At 38.1% G+C, this 23,881-nt stretch overlaps 2 protein-coding genes across 8 annotated transcripts in view; both read right to left on the reverse strand.

The window, feature by feature from the left end:
• LOC145989714 (uncharacterized) overlaps positions 1-23,881 on the reverse strand; it is a 100,543-nt gene that overhangs the window by 22,870 nt on the left and 53,792 nt on the right. The window contains exon 2 of one of the 7 annotated variants that reach the window (XM_083124972.1): positions 2,472-5,259. The exons of 5 other annotated variants lie outside the window; for them this stretch is intronic. In XM_083124972.1, coding sequence (XP_082981098.1) covers positions 4,005-5,081 — 1,077 coding nt within the window. In that variant the 5' untranslated portion in view covers positions 5,082-5,259 and the 3' untranslated portion in view covers positions 2,472-4,004. Of the gene's footprint in view, positions 1-2,471; positions 5,260-23,881 lie in introns of those variants that run through there. One more of the 7 variants, XM_083124964.1, reaches the window with a different exon arrangement.
• On the reverse strand, positions 13,636-16,039 carry LOC145989717 (uncharacterized). The gene has a single exon (XM_083124981.1). It carries the CDS (start codon positions 16,019-16,021, stop codon positions 14,954-14,956), a length of 1,068 nt encoding a protein of 355 aa, XP_082981107.1. The 5' UTR covers positions 16,022-16,039; the 3' UTR covers positions 13,636-14,953.

The following is a 23,881-nucleotide window of genomic DNA, read 5'->3' on the forward strand; positions in this document are numbered from 1 at the left end:
CTAATTTGCGAAGATGGGGATGAGTGATGAAATTGATGAAAGGACATTCATAAACAACCAAGCCTGAGCGGGATTCAAACCCGGGGCCCTTGGCATTGCAGCGCGATGTGCTAGCCACTCGGCCACAAGATCCGGCTGTCGCAATGTGATGTATGTCAGAAAGTAGTAGTTAACGATAGGTAAATCAACCGCCAACCTCTGTGATGGAGTGGTTAGCATATGGGTATTCTTTGTGAGTGTCCCTTCAACTTCATCAATATCATCACTTATAATATTCATTTTCGCGATTAGCCAAAAGTGGCAGAAAAGCGAAATGGGTCTACTATTGTTCTAGAAGCGCTTATGATTCTGGTAGGTTTCTTAATGACTTGCATCATGCCGAAAGATTTCCTTGGTTAGCTGGGTGTGCTGAGAGAAACAAAATATAGTTTTACTACACACGCACTATGTTTTGGGCACAGTCTTCCAAACCTTTGTTGCATAGTAAGGCATCTCTTTTGCTAGATTTTAAATATGCATGGATCATGTTTTATCGGAAGCCGGCCGACTTCAGGCAACAAAACACAATGAAATTGTACTTTCAAATAGACAATACTTATATGGCCGCGGTGGCTCAGTCGGTAACACGTCTGACTACCATGCTAAAGGTCCTGGGTTCGATCCCCAACCAGTTCAAATCCGTTAACTTTTCTAACGGTGGAAGCGGCCCCAGTGCTCCCCCCCCCAGCATCGAATAACATGGGTACCTGGGGGAAACCCTGGGGGTAAAGGCGGTCAGGGGCGTGATGCTGATCACATCACCCCCACTCACGACCGGATCAAGAAAGTGTGGGGCGTTACCCCCACACCCCCTATACGCCTTCATGGTGTGGTGCTACACACAGGGGAGCACTTTACCTTTTTTTTTATTATATCCACTAATTTCATAAGTAAATTATTAGGCAAAAAAGGGCTTAGCCTTCCTTTGGACTTGGCGCTCCTGCCCGAAATGCTCATGCAATGCCACTGGTGGTGATGGGAAGGGAGAGGGTGCCATGGAGTTGTAGTAAAATCACTGGTCTGTCATATGCCTGATCTCCACCACCGACAAAAGAAATATGCACACCTGAAAACAAGAGACGTAACCAAACATAGTGTTTGAATATCTATAATTTAAAGCACTAGGCAGGATAATGTCCAATTAACATTGCATGCTAATATATATTTTTTTCTCAAAAATTTAAACTTCCAGTAGTACCTCCTATTACCATATGCAAGCTTAATTTTTATATACAGGACTGAATTATGCAAAATCATAATTGACAAGGTTAGTTTTCCACATATCAGGACATTTTAATTGTTTAGATCAAAGGTATTACATTCATGATGGAAGCAGTAAACGGGTATTAAGTATTACCCACTTGAAGTTCCGTGTCTCTGCGTTCCACAATTCGATAATTTTTTCCAATTAATTTCAAAGGCTCACTGCCTTCATTCACTACGGGTACTGCATCTGGAGTGGAGATTGTAGTGCATCACTTCTTTGCTACCGCTGCCCGGGACATAACAAAGAAGTGACACACTATCATCTCCGCTAACCATCAAACCTAAAGAACATCGATGTCTTCAACCTCAACAAGCACAATCGTAAATTGCCATGAAAACAGGCAATTCTTTGAACTGAATAACATAATTTTGCATATACTGGTTGACATAAAATTCACAGCCGTCAACTGCATGAAAACAAAGGGGTAAAGGTAAAAGGTAAAGTGTTCCCCTGTGCATAGCACCATGCCATGAAGGCGTATAGGGGGTGTGGGGGTAACGCCTCACACTTCCTTGATCCGGTCGTGAGTGGGGTGATGTGATCAGCATCATGCCCCTGACCGCCTTTACCCCCCAGGGTTTCCCCCAGGTACCCATGTTATTCGATGCTGGGTGGGCGCCGGGGCCGCTTCCATCGTTAGAAAAGTTCCCGGATTTGAACCGGCCGGGGATCGAACCCGGGACCTTGAGCATGGTAGTCAGACGTGTTACCGACTGAGCCACCGTGGCGTACTTTATATATATAACACTCTTAGTTCTTTTATAGAGAAGTTTAATGTTCTAACATGTTCTGTTTCAAGAACTAAAGTTGACATCATAGTACCTGAGTTGTGGACTTGTGGAGGTATAATGTTAACAGCCTTATCCACAACATATCCCTATAATTACCTAACTTTCGAGAGCACATATAAAACAGATGATCTGCATAGGCAGATCACAGGAATCCCACAATGAGTTCATGAGACTGCAAGTTGTGCCCAAGTCAGTGACCAGCCAGTGGAACTAGCATACAGTAGCTTGATCAAGAACCGAATATCATGTTTTACCTTGCTAATTCTTGCTTCTCTCTCTCTCCTTAAGTTCCAATGTTTCTTAAACAATAACAACAATACTTATAATGTTAATCAAAACCCCCATATCTTTAATTTACAATATATACGTATGTGACTAACCGTCCACTAGGTCACCTGGCTAAACTTGAAATCACCATGTTCAGAAGGTGAAATCTGACATGGCTAAGGAAAATGCTCCTTTTGTAATGTGCATTGAACTGCCATAGGACAAACAACCACACTCCATAATAATGTGATATCAAAATCATAACTGTGATATGACAGAACACATACTTGATTATGGCTGTTACCCATCAGAATGTGAAGGTTAAGTACACCATTACACAACAAAAGCATGATTTATCCCAAGATAAAAATACAATAATGGAGAAAATGTTCGATACTGAAAATTTTCACCAGTATTTATATCAAAGGACAAAGCAGAATCTTAAAAAAAGTGAGCCAAACTCTGCCTTAACACACACACACACACTATATGATTACATCAACTGTTGAAAACTTTTCACCGGAAGGTAGTTAACAAACTTTACTCGGTCTTGCTATTTCTGAGGTCTTCTTCTGTATTTTATCAATGATACATTCTTATTACACTATTACACTTATTTAGAAGTATTTGAATATAATAATTTGTTTGCATTTTGAGACAATTTTTGGTGGCCAAATACCAAACTTATACCTATGTGTAATTTTTTTATTGGAAGAAACATTTAAATACCACTTGACATACAAGATACACATGTGTGTGTGTAATTCAAGATCATGGTCGATGTTCACGACTTTTTACACTATCAGTTCATTGCAACTCATCATATATACGTAGGGATGAGACGTGAAGTTTTTGTTTTATTTTCCCCTAAATTTCGATGTTATTTTTTACTGCAATTCGGTGTTATCTTTCGTGGTTTAAGGCAAAATTCCGTGTTAATAATTTAAAATTGGTGTTACTTTTACATGTATTTCTCCTGTTCCTTCTATGCTTAAAATTTTCACATTGTTTTAGTTCTGGAATATTGAGACAAATTTTACTTTTAATGACAAAAAAAAGGGAAAAAAATGGCTTACCTTTGTGAGAAATGACAAAATTTATTCCATTTGGAAAACTATTTCATCTCATCAGACAATAATTATGAAACGTTTATTGAATGATAACACCCAGATCTTTGAATACAATCATACATATCACATTTCCATAACAATACCAAAAAATCCGTCTGCGATCTCAAAATACCGTTTTGTGTACATGATTCTAGAATGTTCACAACGTTGATTAAAAAAAAATCATTTACACTGTACTGCAATTTGAACTTATAATCTTATAAATTTCGTACATGCAAATTAAACAAAACGGCAGTATTACAGCAAAACACCACAATCGCCAGGCTGAAATTTTCAGTCGCCATGGCAACCTGGGGACTGGGATTTTTTGAGCCATATATATATACTAATAGAACAAAAATGCACATGTACATATCTTTAAATTCTTAAGAGAATTTGAAAGTTATTCTTTGCAAATACAATCTTGCATTACACCACACAAAATGGATTGTCTCCGTGTGACATATTGAGTGAAGAACTACATGTTTCTTTGGTAATATTAATTGATAGTGGGCTCACAAAAATATATTTTCAATTACTACTAATTTGGAATGCCTTTGAAGCATATCTTCCTGCAAAGTCTTTGATGCATTTAGTACATGTAACTTCCCTTTTTCTAGTGATAATATTAAATACAACTTTAAGATGATATTTAAACTTAAACGCTTTACTGCATGACGAGCATACAAATGATTCCTGCTCAGTGTGAATTCTTAAATGCAATCGAAGATAACACATTGTTGTAAATGATTTGTTACATGTTGAACACACAAACACTTCCTCCTCAGTGTGAATTCTTAAATGCATTCTAAGGTCATGCTTTGTTGTAAACGATTTGTTACATGTTGAACACACAAACACTTTCTCCTCAGTGTGAATTCTTAAATGCATTCTAAGATCACGCTTTGTTGTAAATGATTTGTTACATGTTGAACACACAAACACTTCCTCCTTAGTGTGAATTTTTAAATGCAATCGAAGATCACGCTTTGTTGTAAATGATTTGTTACATGTTGAACACACAAACACTTTCTCCCCAGTGTGAATTATTAAATGCATTCGAAAATCATGAATTGAAGAAAACACTTTGTTGCATACTGAACATTCTACTTTATCTTCTCCAGAATGAAATCTTGAATGTCTTCTAAGATTCGCTTTAGTTTTAAATCCTTTGTTGCATGTTGGACAAACAACTGTTTTCTCTCTGCTGTGAACACTGGAATGAGCTGTAAGAGTTCCCTTCCTGGAAAATGCTTTGTTGCATGTTGTACATACAAATGGCTTTTCTCCTGTGTGAACTCTCGAATGACATTTAAGCTCACTTTTCCTTGCAAATGATTTGTTGCATGTCAAACACTCAAACAATTTTTGGCTGGAGTGAACCACTGAATGCGATTTTAAAGATGTAAAATTTGTAAATGATTTATCACAAGTTGAACATACAAATACCTCGGGTGTACCATGAAATCTCATGTGAATTTGAAGCTCACGTCTACGACAGAACGTCATTTTGCATTCATTGCAAGAGAAAGAATTTCTAGAGGCCTCAGGGTTGAAAAGCTCTTCCACCTTACTGTTAAATATTGATGTAGATTCGCAATTGTTCATTGCAGAAGAACATGTTGTAAATTCTTGTGAGAACTGTTGTTTACATGTGGTTTGTGGTGTGTAACATTCCTGCAAGGATATGTTAAAAGCTGAAGAATACTCTGGATGTAACTGTTCCTCAGTATTTATATACCCTTGGTTAGTTCCACTTCTAATTCTATGGTTGTCCAAAGAGTACCTGGAAGTAAATTTAGGTGCTTACACATTTCAAAGTGATAAAATTTAACATATTTCATAATTTTAATAAATTTCTTGGGAACACACGTTTTTGACCCATGAAATGTTTATTGTGTTTCTAACATAACATTTTACGCTGAATTCAAATATGCACTCAAAATTTTTCTATCACCCACACTTTTTTACAATGATATTTATTAAGTATTGCTTTCTCAGAATTTTAGGTATTCCTTGTGTGATAAGTAATGAATGTAAAACAATGTTTTGAATGATTTTGAACAGAAGGTGGAACAAATAATTGAACTTCTATGTGCTGGGTTTCATTATTTCAAGCAAAAATTTCCTCATGTTATTGACGCTAAAATCAAGGAAAAAAATTTTGTGGGTCCCCAAATTACAGCTTTGATAACTCATAAAAAATTCAAAGGTCTGTTAAGTGAAGTTGAAAAATCAGCATGAAGCTAATTTTAGAAAGTGTTGTGCAAAACTTGTGGGTGAACTGTTACAGTCATACGAAGATATGGGGAGTAATATGTCCCTCAAAACACATTTCTTGGATTCTCACCTGCTTACAATCTTGGTGCTATAGTGACGAATGAACATGGAAAGCATTTCCACCATGATATTACTGTTGGGCATTCACATGGGAACCACAGGACAGTAATCATGGTAACTGTAATGCTCTCGTTGGTAAATTCTCACATCTCTTCCCATATCTTGCATAAGTCTAGCACTTTTGTACAAGTAATAACCACCCAAAAGTATCACCAGGATGGAGGGTGATATCCAGTGCATGGATCAAGTTAACACCCTTATTTAGGTCTCCAGGGAACAATCCTGGGATAAACCACAGTCCGTAACGAGAATGTGATATTAGAAAACCATAGCTATGACATTAGACAGGAAATGGTAACTGTCACCTGATAACCTACAAAAGTAATTATTCTCTCCTACATGAAATTCACAATAATGAAACCACCAAGAAGCATGATTGATCCGAAAAGAGCAGATTTCTGACGGACTTGTTACCACTGAATAGTTAGCAACGAGGTCATATTAGAAATGCCACACGTGTGGCTTTCTCTGAGAGTTTTCTTCTATTTCTTGTGGATGTCACATTGTTTTTACAATATTAAACTATTTACAAGTATTTAGACTTTTATCATTTTTCTTCAATTTTAGAGATAATTTTGGCAGTCAAACCCCAAACCTTACACCAATGTATAAAGCAGTGGCATATTCTCAAAATTCGACCTGGTTCACCACAACAATTCGTATTTTTCTTGTATACAGTGTGTCCCATTTGAAATGTCCTATTTTTATTTTGCGATTATAAATTAATGTGTATATATATTTTGTCTTTCTCTAGGTGCCATATAGAAGATGAAACATGTGAGTTTTGTTTGAAATTGTTTGATATTCCAAATCAACGCCAGGTGGCAGCAGGCAGAGGGAAGTGGCGACCATCTCAGAGAAAGCACAGGTCGTTTGGTGGAATGCAGAACTTGGCTCGATTGTGGAAGTGCAACGACGATTCCGTCGGGAGTACCAGAAAGATCCTCCCAATGCAAAGAGGATTAGAGCATGGAAAGAGACATTTTTGGAGACTGGTTCATTGGGAAAAAAATACGGCAGTGGCCGACAAATTGTTATGAGCAGACAATGTGCAGCGCATTGCCGAAACATTTCAAAGAAGTCCGCGTAAGTCCATTTGTAGAGCCTCGCAGGAACTGGCTATACCAAAAACAACTGTCCACAGAGTTGTGTGTAATCGTCTGAAGTTGTACTCGTACAAATTGCAATTGTTGCAAACACTGAAACCTGATGATAAACCGAAGAGAGTGGCTTTTGCTGAAGACATGTTGGAACACATTGAAAACGATCCCACCTTTCTGTCTTTCGTTATGTTTTCCGATGAGGCCACGTTTCACGTGTCAGGACATGTCAAGCGTCATATTGTAAGAATCTGGGGTCAGAACCTCCTCGTCAGGCAATTGAGTTCGAGAGAGACAGCCCTAAAATTAATGTGTGGTGTAGACTCATGGAAGATGATACATACAGTCATAGGACCCTTCTTCTTTGCTGAAGGTACTGTAAGGGGCATTACATACCTTGACATGTTGGAGCAGTTTGTGTTCCCACAAATTCAGCATAGGCATCCTCGTATCATTTTTCAACAAGATGGGGCACCTCCGCACTGGCACAAAGAGGTGAGGGAAAGACTGGATAATGAGTTTCCTGGTAGGTGGATCGGAAGAGGGCACCAATTCCATGGCCACCCAGATCACCTGACATAACCCCTCTGGACTTCTTCTTGTAGGGGTACATCAAGGACAGGGTGTATGCGACAAAAGTAGCGAACATCTAGCAACTGTGTGAGTGCATTGAGAATGTCATTGCAACCGTCACACCTGAAATGCTTCAACGCACATGGAGAGAAATCGATCATCGGTTGGATATTAACTGGTGGGGCCCATGTTGAAGTGGTATAATTTTTCTATACAAACTTGATGAGTCAGACATTAATTCTTCTTTTAGTTCATTTCGTTATGACTAATATTTTGGGAGAAATAGTGCAATGAAAATAGGACATTTCAAATGGGACACACTGTATATTCATTACATATTAATTAGACATAATAGAAATAAAACACCAATGCAGGCATGCATAAAAACAAAAACAGAAGTCTGACAACTTCAACTTCAAATTATTTGTCAATTTCTATACATATGGAAAAAAAAAAGTTGGTTTACCACCTGTAACAGCAGGCAGCATGGGAGAATACACCACTGGTATCAAGAAAATTGTAACTTACAGTGGCAACTAAGATAAAAATGTACATGGGAAGTTCTATCACAAGTATTCTTAATATGTCAGATTTTACATTCTCAGTTTTATTGTATTCATTGCAACTTGCATCTGAAGCAATCCAATTAAAGATAGGTTTGGAATTGAATTTCATCATAACTCAAAGTACTCCCATGATGAAACTGCACTCTACTAAACAAAGACCCACTTATAAAATCTCAGATTAGATATTTATTTATTTAATTACCTTCTACAGAGACAAATTTCCAATTACAGAAGGTGTTATTCTAATAATTATCAGGGTGGCTACAAACAAGCAGAAATGAAATTCCCTGACTTTTCCAGGTTTTCCAGGACAAAATTTACATTTTTCCCTGACAATTACAAACTAAACTAAATCGATGTTATTGCAAATGGAAATAATAAACTCATACAGATCCACGTATGGTTTTGTTAAGTACCAATATTATCTTCTATGAAATTGACTTAATTTCTCCATTCTCTATGAAATTCAAACTGCAAAATAGTGAATTTGGAAAATTATTACAATTCACAAGCTAGGGAAGGATTACAGAATTTTGTCAAACGCAGTAAGTTTAAAATAAAATACTTGATTATTTGTAAAGTTACGACTAAATGAGATAAGAGTGAAGAGTGATTGATTTAGAAATACAATTTGTAATTTATCAGTCTCCTTATACATTCTCGGTATTATATGTTGATATTTCCACTGAGGTTTAGAACCCTCTGCTTGCAAGAACCATGTGTGCAGACTCATTTTTCGATGCATAAAGCTACTTCTCTCTTCTCTGTAAAGCAAACAACTTAACTCTTTCATATAAGTGAAACAATTGAATCGAACAAATATTTCCTTACATTATCAATGGGATTTCTGCTTCAGTACAGTATATCCAAGTGAAGTACTGTGAAACTGACAACATGCAGTTATACCATTAATACTGACGAAAAGGGTATGTAGGTATTAGAAATTTAACGCAAGGAATTTATAGAATTGCATTGTATAGGTACCTGATTTAGCTAACCACACATTTAAACAGGAACACTCTAATATTAAAAGCTTCTGAAAGTTCATATACGAGGGGCATCCTGAAAAAAAAACTCCAATGGTGCCTATACGCAGCACTAGTGGTCGGAGAGCGACACACACACATATGCAGGAAGGAAGAAGTAGCATGTAGCTATAATCTGGTACAGTTGCAATGCAGCCATTTTAGGACAGTTATACGTTAAAGATTGCAGCTCTCATACAGTCTCCCACCGTCTGCGATGTAGCCTACATTGCAAGCTCAGGATTTGGCACAGAGCCACCAGCAATCGTGTAAGGTGTGCAGACCGGACGTCGTGAGTGATAGTATGGTCAGACAATGGTGCAGACAATTCACGGAACACCAATCGAATGTGCACAACCCCATACAGCTGAGTACACACAGGCCCTTCACATTACTTCAGGTGAGAGATCTTGGACCACTCCCTGTACAGCTACGGCCTTGAATGTACCGACTTTCATCTCTTTGTTTAACTGAAGAGGTTTCTGGCGGGGCAAGGATTTGACAGCTACACTGTGGTAGAGATAGTTCCAGTCTTTGCTGTCAGACATATATACCATGGGCATACCGTGCACACTTAGCTTGGTAATTCAAAACATATCTCGTGCGACAAATACGAAGATGTAGCTCCCGTGTGACAGTAGATACGCACTCTATCTCCTGTTAGAACCCTGCCACTTTGCTCTGTGATGCAAATGGTTTTGATAGAAGTTGAAAAAAATCGTGGGAAATACATGATTTAATGTGGCGATCGGAATTATTCCATGTACGTATAACTCTATAGTTTACTCTCGAGTAAAATGTTGGAAAACTTGCATGTTCTATGTACACAAACATGGCCTAGAAAAGACAAGAATGTTAGATTTCATGAAATTTTTCGTTGTTTTAGGACATTTCTTAAAAAAAATCGCTAAAAACGCCAACAATTCGCATTTTATGCCAAATTCGAGTTATTATGATATTTCGAACGGGCGAAAAATGTGTCCAGACATCACTGCACATTCCTAAACATAACTTCGCAGCAATTGCCATTTTTCACGGTTTTGACGTTTGCGAAAATTCAATGTCCCTACTAATGGGAAATTACTTTCTGGCCACCCCTCGTATAAATCAGTAGATGGAAAGTGAAAATTTAGCAGGGCTGTCAGAGAAAAGTCAATTCTTGAAGAAAGTGATTTGCTTTTATGATTGAATGATTCGAGTAAATATGATATTAAAATATTTACGTATTTATTATTAGTATTTTATTTCATAATATTGGACATTAACCTTACTCAGTGAGAGATTAATGACCATCTCTCATGAGTTTAAACAGACAGGACAGAGAGTGGCGTTAATTTCATTGCAATACTAGTGTTGCAGTAAATTTGAGGTTGGGAGCATGCACTTGCCAATTTTTATAACGTTCACCAATGCAGATTTATGTTTCACTTTTTCGTGATAGTATTCAATATATATATACTATTTGGTTGGATTCTTCTTGATAACTAAGAATAGTGCAATGTCATTGTGAACGTATGTTAACTTGTGCGAAACCAGTAATAAGTCAGGATGATGATAAAAACCTTCGTAAGCACTGCTACATTAAATAAGGTGAAGTGAGCCAGAAGAGTAACAAAATTCGAGCAGCATATTTGCAGTCTAAAGCTCTTCTTGTTTATGCATGCTATTTTTGTTGGATGTTGCAGTCCTTCAATTTCTGTCGCATGGTGAAGTGATATACTTTGTCGTGTGGCGATATTCGACAAAGTCGTATTCTTCAATGGAACCTATTTGTTTCCATGTTCCTTCAGTTTGCCCAACAAAATGCCTTACTACGACGTCCGACAACTATCGGATGGCGCCACCCGCTCTTATCCCCTCCATCTCTTGACAAGTCCCCTTACTACTTCCATACGGGCAATAAAAAATCATAATTCAATGCATTTTTCACGTGATATTTAGAAGCTTAACCTTTACACCCCCGATGATACCATATGGTATCATCAGAGTAAGGTCGTACTGGCCCGATGATACCATATGGTATCATGGTGCTGATTACGAAATGGATGTGCTTTTTGGACCTTCATACTCTTATGTTTGCGTGAAAACTGACACAGGTCTGGAGCAAACCTGGGAAATTCATATTGATGAATATCCCCCATCCCCACTCCACCCTCTCCGCAACATATCCATGCCACATTTCCGAACAGTTTCACATTTTGGCACATTATTCAACTTGTATGGCACCCAGAAACATGAAACATGTTACAATCTCCTTGGAAACGTCCATTCTTTGAAGAGAATACTAAGGTTTGTGCCTTCTCCCTAAAATAGCGGGAAAAGAGGGGGCAAACTCCAGATTTTTATGTTGTTTTTTTAAATTGAAATTCAGTGGTCGCGCCTCAAACCCCCCTTCCTCGGTTCTGCGTTCTGAATTGTACTTAGTTGCATGCTATGATGTTTTAGCTGCAAAACAAAACTTATCCGAAGTATACTGTTTCCATAGCGCCAGAGTTATAACAATTTTCCTCGAAAAATGCAAATTACCTATTTTTCATTAAAAAAAAAAATCACATTTTGGCTTATTATTCAACTTGCGTGGCACCCAAGAACATGAAACATGTTCCATTCTCTTGAGAAATGTCCATTCTTTGAAAAGAATACTAAAGTTTGCGCTTCCTTCCATGGACGTCCGCAGGATTTTTTTCCAGGGAGGGGCAAGGATGGTATTTTTCCAGGGGGGCAAAAAGCCACATGTTCCCCAATAATAATGTTGTTCCCTCAAAAAACATTGCTTAAATTTGAATTTATCATGTTCGTTCATTAACACATATTACTGTGGCTGAAATGAAATTATGTGTGTCAAATATATAATTTTTAGTTGACTTTCATTTCCCGTGCCCTCCCCCTTCCGGACGCCCATGCCTCCTTCCAAATAGCGGGAGAAGAGGGGGTAAACTCCAGATTTTTATGTTTTTTTCATTGAAATTCGGGGGTCGCGCCCCAAAACCACCTTCCTCGGTTCGGCGTTCTGAATTGTACACGGTTACATGCTCTGATGTTCTATCTGAAAAACAAAAGTTATCCGAAGTAGATTGCTCCCATAGTGCCCGAGTTATAACAATTTACCTCGAAAAATGCAAATTACCTATTTTTCGTAAAAAAAAAAAATCACATTTTGGCTTATTATTCAACTTTTATGGCTCCCAAGAACATGAAACATGTTACGTTCTCTTGAGAAATGTCCATTCTTTGAAAAGAATACTAAGGTTTGCACCTTCTCCCCAAAATAGTGGTAGAAGAGGGGGCAAACTCCAAATTTTTATGTTTTCCCATGGAAATTTGGGGGACGTGCCCCTCCAAGCCCCCCTTCCTCGGTCCGGTGTTCTAAATTGTACACGGTTGCATGCGCTGATCTTTTAGCTGCAAAACAAAAGTTATCCGAAGTAGATTGCTCCCATAGTGCCAGAGTTATAACAATTTTCCTCCAAAGAGTGTTTGATGTCAATGAAGATGAAATTCCCTGACATTTCCCTGACTTTTTTTGACACCTCAAATTCCCTGACTTTTCCCGGTTTTCCAGGTTTTCCAGGTCTGTCGCCACCCTGAATTATATTTGAAACATATGAAAATATACACACCTTCCCTTTCTCTCACCATCTCTCCCTCCTTTACACACACACACACACACACACATTCACGCACATATACATAGCATATGCACATACCAGGCGCGGCTTGTGCATTATTTACCTGGGAGTTCACTGAAGTCATGTGACATATATTCAGTTTCCGCAAAATAGACTTCCTATGCCTAACAAAAGGATGGGGGGAGGGCTTAAAAATATTTTCCAGAAATTATTTATCTGGGAGTACAAGGTTTTGTAGCAGGGGTGTGCGAATAAATTTAGGGCTGAAACTACAATAAATTGTGCGTTTATGAAAAAAGTTGAGTTTTGTTGGAATATCATGGACGTCCTTAAGTAGGGGCAAGTAATATATTTTTTTCCCCCAGGAGGAGCAAAAAACACTCCTTCAGTCTGAAGTTACTGCAACGCTTTTATAATAATTACCAAAAATTACTGTGACTGAAATTAAATTATATGCATGCGAACCCGAAGTGTTTCCACCTTTAAGGAAAAACCTCTGAATGCATGCACGAGCTATTTTGGTACTGCATCTCCTTTATTTTAATTCATCGGATCTAATTCCAGCTTTTATTTGTATCCACTCATCCATCTCTGCCACAATCTTGCATTTATTCCAAGATGTTCGGTGCAAAAATGATACAAGAGATGATTGAATATGTAATGTGTGCGCTTCAAACTTGAACCCCATACAGCAACACTGGAAGGGAGGAAGCAGCGACAATGGAGCCTTGTCCTGTGGCTTCTGCGAGAGAACGAACTGCACATGACCGTTGGGTGGAGACATAGATTCTGCAATATCCTGTTCCATGTATTTTGCCCTATTTCCTCCTCAAGCTTCTGATCCCGCACGAAGCTTTCACAAAGGCATGAGCTGTCCTGTGGGGGTTCAACTGAGGGTCTGTATCAGGGCGGCCGATTCGCGGTTTCTTCTTCTCAGCAAAAGAGTGTATTACGGACACAAATACATGACTTATTGTGTAGAATTTTTAGCGAAATAATGTGAATAATTGTTTATTGTTCATTCTCAAGGTGATTATCATATATTACTGGGGGTTCACTGATCCTGTGCGCTATAGGGCCAACCGCGCCTGGCACATACACATACACACATATCTCTGACAGAATAATACTACTTAACAATAACAACAACAAAAAATTTCATATATTTACACATTTCACCTGAATCACACAAAACATACATCACAAACTCTGGTACCATTACAGTAGCCTTACAAATCCCATCATCATAAAAAATACATTTTTTAACAATAAAACCCCAGCCTCCATCATACTTAAATCCAAGTCCACCAAATGATTTGAGAGCCTGTTATATCAAGAATTATTTTTCTGTAGTGGGAACTCTTATATGTATGTATGTATTTCTGTTCTCGGAATGATGTATTTAAGTAAACATCTATTATGTAAATATCCCTGTCTCACATTAAACCATATTACTTCTAGTAGAGGACAACTATCGATATATCCATTTATTATTTTAAACAGTAGCATTTGTTGATTAATATTGCATCTATTTGAAAGGCTCATGAAATCTAATTCATTTACAAATTATTGTATGGTAGTTTAAGTATCACTGGCGATATTTGATGCTTTTTATAAAATAAAAATCTCAGAATTTTTTTCTGTATGCATTCAATCACATGGCATTTGGTGGTTAGGTGATAGTGGCATACAGTTAACAGCAATTTCACTAGAACTGAGCAGAAATTGCTGTATATTATTCAATATGAAATAGTTTCTGAAAGTGATGGTGATAACATTAGTTAGTACTAAGTTATTAGTGAATACTACATACACTTCTTACTACACGTGTTTTCAAACTCAATTCTCAGAGACACATCTTTTCTCTAAATTTCAGGTTTTGTCAAAATATACTTATGATATTCTGAACACTCAAAGTCTGAAATTATACTGAAGCAGTACCAAACCTATTATAGACTTTATGAGTTCATTGTGCTGATATTAATGAAAAACTCTCTGAACATTTGCATTATGACCTGAAATGGTAACCAAATATTCAGCAATTAACATAACATGAAATGAATCCATCACCTTAAATGTGATTCAAAATGTATGACATATATGATTTTTCAAAATCCTTCCTGGATGGCAGACATAAGGCTAAAATGAATGTAGGACATGTCGGGGAAAAGGGAACGTTTGTTAAGCCTATGTTCTGTGAACCCTGGAATGCTTTCGAAGGTAGTCTTTCCTGATAAATGCTTTGTTGCATGTTGCACATACAAAAGACTTTTCTCCGGTGTGAATCCATGTATGATCTTTAAGTTCACTTTTCCTTGCAAATACCTTGTTGCATGTTTCACATACAAATGGCTTTTCTCCAGTGTGAACTATTGTATGCTCCTTAAGCTGACTTTTTGTTGTAAATGATTTGTTGCATATAGAACATACAAAGGGCTTTTCTCCACTGTGAATTCTTGCATGAATTTTGAGATGACCTTTCTGGGCAAACGATTTGTTGCATGTTGGACATTCAAATTCCTCAGGCGTAGTATGAAATCTTGAATGTGACTGAAGAGCATACCTATTCGTAAACGTTTTGTTGCATGTTGCACATACAAAAGACCTTTCTCCGGTGTGAATCCATGTATGGTCTTCAAGTTCACTTTTCCTTGCAAATACTTTGTTGCATGTTGCACATACAAATGGCTTTCCTCCAATGTGAATTATTGAATGCACTTTAAGCTGACTTTTTCTTGTAAATGATTTGTTGCATACAGGACATACAAAGGGCTTTTCTCCACTGTGAATTATTGAATGACCTTTTAAAATGCTTTTCTTTGAAAATGATTTGTTGCATGTTGGACATACAAATACCTCAGGATTACTGTGAACTCTTAAATGTGATTGAAGAGCACTCCTCTTCGTAAACTTTTTGTTACATGTTGAACATATAAATGACCTCTCACTAGCATGGAATCTCATGTGGTTGACGAAGTCATGTCCACGGTAGAATGTCCTCTTGCATTCATTGCAATACAAAGATTTTGTATGGGGCACAGGGCTAGAAAGCTCTTCTGCATTACTGTTACATTTCGAGGTAGATTCACAATCAATCATTCTATGACCATGTATTGCAAATTCTTCTGAGATTTGTGGTGTACATGTGATTTCTTGTGGGTTACATTCATGCAACAAATTTTTAATATCTGAAGAATGTTCTCGATGTAACCGATTATCAATATCTACATATCCTTCGTTAATTCCACTTTCCATTCCATGAATTTTCGACAAGTACCTGAAAGCAGATTGGAGTACTTACACATTTTAAACTGAAAAAGTTTAACAAACTTCACAATTATAATTCATTATAGCTAAAACTACTTAAACCATGTTTTTCAAGTCTTTTCAATGAGTATTCGGAGAAGGAATTTTGTAGTACAGACAAGAGGGCGAGGTATGTGCAGAGTCGTTAAACAAGTTACAAAACAAAAGTAACACATGTTCAGGTCCGTAGCCAGGCAAGGGCCACGGGGGCTGAGACAACCTGGCATGCTGTCAGCCCCTTTGGCAATAGGTAAAACTACTTTGTGTAATTTATTAGCAGTTTAGAGTAAAAATGTAGACAACAGATATTATCTTGCTCACAACTTTAATGATACATTCATAGAACATGAACAGGGGCTATTACATTCGTTCATCTTGTTTAGAAGCTGAAGTCAAAGTAACAGGAAATATTTAGAAGATGATGATTCTCTAAGTCAGTGTTCCGCGGCACACTAGTGTGCCGTAACAAGGTGAAAGGTGCGACGCGAACTTTTACCTACTATTATTGTAATATTGTAAGAAATTAATTGTCGATTTTAAGTAAGAAGGTGCTTGTTTATTCTTGCTGATAACTGTTATATTTTCATAGAAATTAAATGTAATTTATTTACTCAATATTGTTATAATTTGCTCATCTTATATGTATCCTCGCCTGTAATATTGGGCCGGTTTGATGGGTTACAGGCGGCAAGCTTTGTGTTCACCGCAAAGAAAGCCTCGTAAGACTTTTAGAAAGTCTTTTAGCGGCCCGCACCAGTCATACAATAGAGCTATTCAAACGAGTTCTTTGTTTGTAACACTGCATCTTTTGTGTACGGCTGGCTGTTTTGTGCCTGTTTGTCGGCGCTTCTTAAACTTTATTGCTCTTTTCCTTCACCGAAGGAACCACACATTGTCAGACAACAATTACAGTATTTCAGTTCAGTTCTATCACAGCTGTGCTCTGCAGTAGTGCGAATATTGGATTGCTACACAAGTTTTTTTTTTTTTTTTTTTTTTTTTTTTTTCTTTTCGATATGGATAAGTTCCTTGTACGGAGTGGTCCATCCTTGAGTGCAAGTAATGAAACCATCGAGCCCGAAAAAAAGAAACAGAAAGTAGTTCACTGGCAATATAGTGATAACTATTTATCTTACTTTTTTTTTTTTTTTTTTTTTTGTGACAAAACATGCCCAATCCCTGAGTGTGTTGTGTGTGGTGAAAAACTCAGTAATGCTGCTATGGTTCCCAGTAAATTAAAACGACATTTGTCAACAAAATATTCCTCTCTGTTAAGTAAAGATGTGAATTATTTTAGTCGGTTGTTGGAACAAAATTAAAAAAACAAGTGACGCTCATGAATACGTTGGTACGTGTTTCGCAAAAAGTACAGGAAGCTAGCTATAAGGTAGCCAAACTTATCGTAAAGACCAAAAAAAACACACACAATAGCAGAAACGTTGTTAATGCCCGCGTGTAAAGAAATGGTAAAAATAGTCCTGGGTTCAGAAGCTGCTACTGAAATTTCAAAAATTCCTCTCTCTGCTGACACAATCAGCCGCCGAGTTAGTGACATGTCCAGTGACATTGAAGACATTATAAAGGAGAAAATAAAGAACAGTCGAAAGTTCTCACTTCAGATCGACGAGCCCACTGATATTGGTGGTCACGCACAACTTCTTTCCTACATAAGGTATGTTGATGGGGATGTAATTGGAAGTAATTTCTTTTTTTGTAAAGAACTACCCGTGCGAGGAACCGGTGAAGAAATATTTCATAGGACTAATGAATATGTGGTCCGTAATGAATTAACATGGGAGGACTGCGTTAGTGTTTGTACAGACGGAGCCGCTTCTATGACAGGCCAAGTGAAAGGATTCGTAGGTAAAGTACGCGAAGTAAATCCTAACTTACGAACCGACCATTGTCTCATTCACCGCGAAGCCATTGTTGCTAAGTCTTTGCCATCTCCTCTCAAAATTGTGATGGACGAAGTAGTAAAGTCGTGAACTTCATCAAATCGCGGCCCCTAAATATGTGGCTTTTTAACGTTTTGTGTCAAGAAATGGGATCAGAGCACACTGCACTTCTGCTACATACAGAAGTACGATGGTTATCTCGAGGTAAAGTGTTAACGCGAATGTTTGAACTTAAAGTGGAGGTACTTTCATTTTTGACTATTAAGGGGCATGAGTATGCAAATTTATTTGCAGATGATGAATGGGTATCTAAGTTGGCATATCTTTCCGATATTTTCGTACACTTGAATGAACTAAACAGAAAAATGCAAGGTAGAAACGAAAATATTCTGTATGGATAAGATTCAAGGATTTATTAATAAGTTGAACTTGTGGATACGGACAATTGAAAATGGATCGTGTGAGATGTTCCAAACTGTATGGCCCCTTGCTGACGATAACAAGGTGTTGATGGACTTAATTAAAGAACATTTAGTACTCTTGCAGCAGACTTTCAAAAAATGTTTTGGAGAGATCGTTGAAGATTTTGACTGCGTTCGTGATCCATTCAGTATGGATTCGAAATATCTTCTGAAAAATTTACGCTTACAAGAGGAACTGGCAGATTTGAAAGCAGACAGAACGTTGAAATTAAAATATTTCGAAGTGCCTTTGGATACAGTTTGGTTGTCAATAAGCAGTGAATACCTGGCTATCTCAGAGATGGCAGTTAATGTGTTATTACAATTTTCAGCTACTTATTTGTGTGAGCTGACCTTCTCGACGTTGACTGCAATTAAAACATCAAAGAGAGAGACACTCAAATCCATCGATGAAGAAATGAGGCTTGCTTGGTCAACGATTCCGCCACAAATCAGCCATCTGTGTGCAGCTAAGCAGGATCAAGTATCACATTGAAGGTATGAGTAGAATTATTTACTTTAAAATTCGTATTGGAAATTTGTATTTTCTACAGTGAATTAAAGTTAATACATTTTTAACAAATGCATAAGTCTATTCATGTTTTATAATAATAATAATAACAATAATGATAATAATAATAATTGATTACATAATGACGTAATATTTTGTAATTATATTAAGATTCATATGATTTTGAGGGGACAGACATTTTGGTGTGCTGTGTTGAGTCTAGGCCCGTCTGGGGTGTGCCGTGAGTAAACAAAGGTTGCGGAACACTGCTCTAAGTCCTTTCATAGGGGAGCTTCTTTATCTGTACCTTCCTTGCCCCTACTGCAGCCTCCTGTTTAGACAGATATCTGTGACTTTGAGACGTCATTTTTCACATTCCCTCCACATCTGCGTCAAATGTCAACAGGTTCTAATTTTTTTGGAAGGAAAAGGAGTTTCATTGCTTCGGCCAGGGGTGTAATGTACAGTAGTCACATTGAATGAATGTTGTGCATTTTTCATGTGTGATGTAAATATCTGGATCATCAAAAGTAACATGGAGTGATGTCAGTAGCAGTCAATTAACACTTCAAGAGGTGTTTTAGAATATACAGAAGAAAAAATGTAGTATATGTATAATTCTAGATTTTATATTTTATATTAATTTAATTACACCCCCACACAACATACATTCATTTAACTTTTCACACTTTTGAAAAATGGACTTGGTTAACTAAGGCCCCCCCCCCCCCCCCCGATAACCTGTGAGCCACCCCTGGAAATCAATTCTAGCTACGGGCCTGCACATTTTATTGCAATAGCAGTAACGTGAGGCTCAGGTAAAAAAAAAGGTAAAGTGCTCCCCTGTGCATAGCACCACACCATGAAGGTGTATAGGGGGTGTGGGAGTAACACTTCACACTTTCTTGATCCGGTCGTAGTTGGGGGTGATGTGATCAGCATCATGCCCCTGACCGCCTTTATCCCCCAGGATTTCTCCCAGGTACCCATGTTATTCGATGCTCGGTGGGTGCCGGGGCCACTTTCAACGTTAGAAAAGTTCCTGGATTTGAACTGGCTGGGGATCGAACCCGGGACCTTTAGCATGGTAGTCAGACTGTGGCTCAGTCAATAAATAATGAGGCAGAAGATATTTCAGAACGAACCTCAGAAGTATTGTCTCCCACTGTTTAGGCATTTATTCCATTGTGACACCAGTTGCAAAATGGCTTGTTCATTTAACTCCTTTGGCTGCTGTTGGAACCAATTCCGCACGTACTCCTTGACGTCATCGTCCGATTGAAACCGTTGTCCCCACAGTGCCTTTTTGAGCTTACTGAAAATGTGGAAGTCACACGGGGACAGATCTGGACTATGAAGGGGGGAGGGGGGCCTCAGGACTTACCACATGAATTTTTTCAGACATTCCTTTGTTGCGTTGGCTGTGTGTGGTTTAGCGTTGTCGTGCAATAGGACGACACCACGAGAAAGATGACAGGGATATTTCGATTTGATTGCCTCCTGAGCTTCATTAACGTTTCACAATACCACTGGACATTGACCTTGCGATCGAAGAACGAAAGCATGACCTTGCTGGCATTAGTGTGGAGGGTCTTGAATTTTTTTTTGTTGGAGGGGAATCTGTGTGCTTCACGGAATGACTAGACACAGCCGCTGCTCGGTTAGCAGCCTTTTTGCATACCTTGCCAGACACGTAACGTCATCTAGCGGGAAAACTAGTGCGAATCAGATTCGTCACACCTGCACCTCAATTTCGGGCCCATCGACCCATTTCTAACTACATACAATAGTTTTGGTGTACTATCCTATGCCTCGTTATTTATTGACAGCCTAATATATAAAAACAAAATCAAAAGTTTCACCTGAAATCTACTTTAATGTAATAGGTTAGTCATGAGTGGCATACAGATAACAAGAGCATCCATTTCACAATATTGTCACCATTATGAGGTAACATATAGCGACACTGTGGACACAGCAAGAACCATGAGTATGACTGATATGTCTGTGGGTGTGTGTGCATGTGCAATACACTCACAAATGTTCAAGCACATACGTGATCTGATTGGGAGTTCTGACCTGTTAAAATACGAGGGTCACTATTTATATCTTGAGCCTTGGCAACACTGATTGAAGTTAGGCACGATTTGATGTTTGCACGGAATCGTCTGGCATTATTGACCATAACGTACTTCAAATGTTTTGTCAATAGCTTCATTTGTGTTGTTTATGTTGCCTTGGAAATTGAGCGACAACAATAAAATGGAATTGACTCGGGAACATTTTCGTGCGATGATTTTTTACGATTTTCGATGTGGATTATCAAGACAAGAGTGCATCGATCAACTTACTTCCACATTTGGCGATGAAGCCCCATCCTTTGCCACTGTGAAACGCTGGTATAACGAATTTAATCGTGGCCGCCATTCCCTCACCGACGAGATTCTCGAAGGTCGTCCAAAATCAGTTGTTGTTCAAGAAAACATTGATGCTGTGCAAAACCTAATACTGCAAGATCGTCATGTGACATACTGTGAGATTGAGGCAACCATAGGCATTAGTTCCACCAGCATATATAAAATATTACATGATCATTTAGCTGTGAGAAAGGTATGTTCTCGTTGGATCCCACACAATTTGACAAAAACTCAAAAAGACACTCGCGTCAATTGGTGCAAACAAATGCTCAATAAATACAATCGTGGTGCTTCAGAAAACATATATAAGATTGTAACAGGTGACGAATCATGGATATATGCATATGAGCTGGAACGTAAACAGCAGTTGAATGTATGGGTGTTTCAAGATGAACCCAATCCAACAAAAGTTGTTCGCGCTCGAAGCACATCGAAACAAATGGTCGCCTGTTTTTTCGGGAAAACTGGTCATGTGGCAACTGTGCCTTTAGAGGAACGTAGAATGGTCAACTCTGAATGGTACACAACAATTTGTTTGCCAGAGGTCTTCGGTCAAATACGGAAAACAAATAAACGCCGTCGGATCATTCTTCATCAAGACAATGCCAGCTGTCACACATCTCGTCTAACAACCGACTCTATGAACAGTCAAATAATCGAATTGATGGGTCATCTGCCGTACAGTCCTGATTTGGCACCCAATGACTTCTTCTTGTTCCTGAATGTCAAGAATAAATTGCGTGGACAACAATTTTCGTCGGCGGAAGACTCCGTTGATGCATTCAAAAACCATATTATGGAGGTGTCTCAAGAAGATTGGAGAAACTGCTTTGACAAATGGTTCGAACGAATGCAAAAGTGTATTGACCATAAAGGAGAATACTTCGAAAAACAATAAAGCAGTTTTCAATGACAAATTCCTGTTTTTTCATTGTTAGGCTCAAAATATAAATAGTGACCCTCGTACTATGAAAGCTGACACAGAGACTAGAGTCAAACCCATAAACTAAGGAAAATATGTTACCAACATTCAAGAAGGACTGTTCAATCTCTATGAGTATAGATAAATGAGAGATTAGTGCAAGTAAATCATTGAAGCTAAAAATAGGCACGAAGCAGGACACACCACTGCAGTTAGATTCCTTCTAATTTGTTTTATTCAGTTTCCAGACTGCCCTACAAATAAGTCACGTGGATACTCCTTAGTATCCTTGCACTACATATTGTTCAACTTACTTGCATATGCTATCTGATCAAAATAATCCAGACACTATATCTAAGGGTAAGAACATGGTGACCCACAAGGATCCTTGCTCATCCACCCAAAGCCAGGTCAGGCCATAAAAATGTCAGGATATAATGAATGAACCGGCTGTCGCACAGGCACCTCGCTCACCATCGCATCGTGCAAGCTTCTCTCACTCAACCTGTTCCCCAATTCTTTCAGTTGAGCGGTACTAGTGTCTGTGTTACATTATTATTGCAATTTTCTTTCAGATAAAATGTCCAATGATATTGGGAGTGAAGATTGGCTTGTCATTAGTTTACAATATTTGTGTAATTTCATATGAATACACTTTAAAGAAAACATTAAAATATGCAGAAAGAAAGTCTTGGAGCCTCCTTCCTGTTTCTCTGCATTTGCATAAATTTGATACTTGTTTCTCAAGAACTAAAAAAAGTAAATTAGCATAAGAGTAAAATGTGATTGCATGACTTCCCCCTCCCATATGTTACTTCGCTTTTCAGCCACCTTTGACTAATCGCGAAGGTAAGGATGATTGGTGAAACGACACTCGCAAAGAACAACCATGCCCTTGCCCGCATTTGAACCTGGGATCTCTGGCGTTGCAGTGCTCTGCGCTAACCACTCCACCGTGGAGGTTGAAACAACACATAAAAATCTAACAAATAAAATAATTTTTTGATAATTAACAATGGATCTACAAATACATATAGTGTTGCTAATATGAGTAGCATTGGAATGATATTTATTATTAATATATTAACTCTTAATTTAAATAATTCATTTTGTTTTGATTGATTGATTTGGTGTTTTAAGCCAACTTTAAGCACAGTAAGGCTAATCAGGAATGGACCTACAGTTTAAAGTGGGATCCGAACCACTATGTGCCTCCACTAGGAATCGAACCCATACACCTTGATTACAAGACGACGATGCAACCACTGCACCATCCGGGCAGCCATCGGGTTTTCGCACCGAAAATGTGAGCAAACCATATCGCTAAATATAGTCCTCAAATTATAATGTTCAATCCCTCTCCCCACTTAAGAAATTCTTTTACAACCTACGATATAACATTTTATCGAAGCTTCATTCCTCTCCCCTCCACCTCAAATTTAATACTCAATCCCGCCACCAAAATTTTCATGCCAATCTTAGACTTACTGTTGATATTGCTCCCTCAAAAAATATCAATCCTAGACATAATAGTAAAACCAAAGAGTTGGATGTCCCTCCACCCCCAAAAATAATTATCAATCCCAGCTACCATTCATCT

Source organism: Lepisma saccharinum, chromosome 7 (genome assembly GCF_977018435.1).
Source record: "Lepisma saccharinum chromosome 7, izLepSacc3.1, whole genome shotgun sequence".
NCBI classification, from domain to species: domain Eukaryota; kingdom Metazoa; phylum Arthropoda; class Insecta; order Zygentoma; family Lepismatidae; genus Lepisma; species Lepisma saccharinum.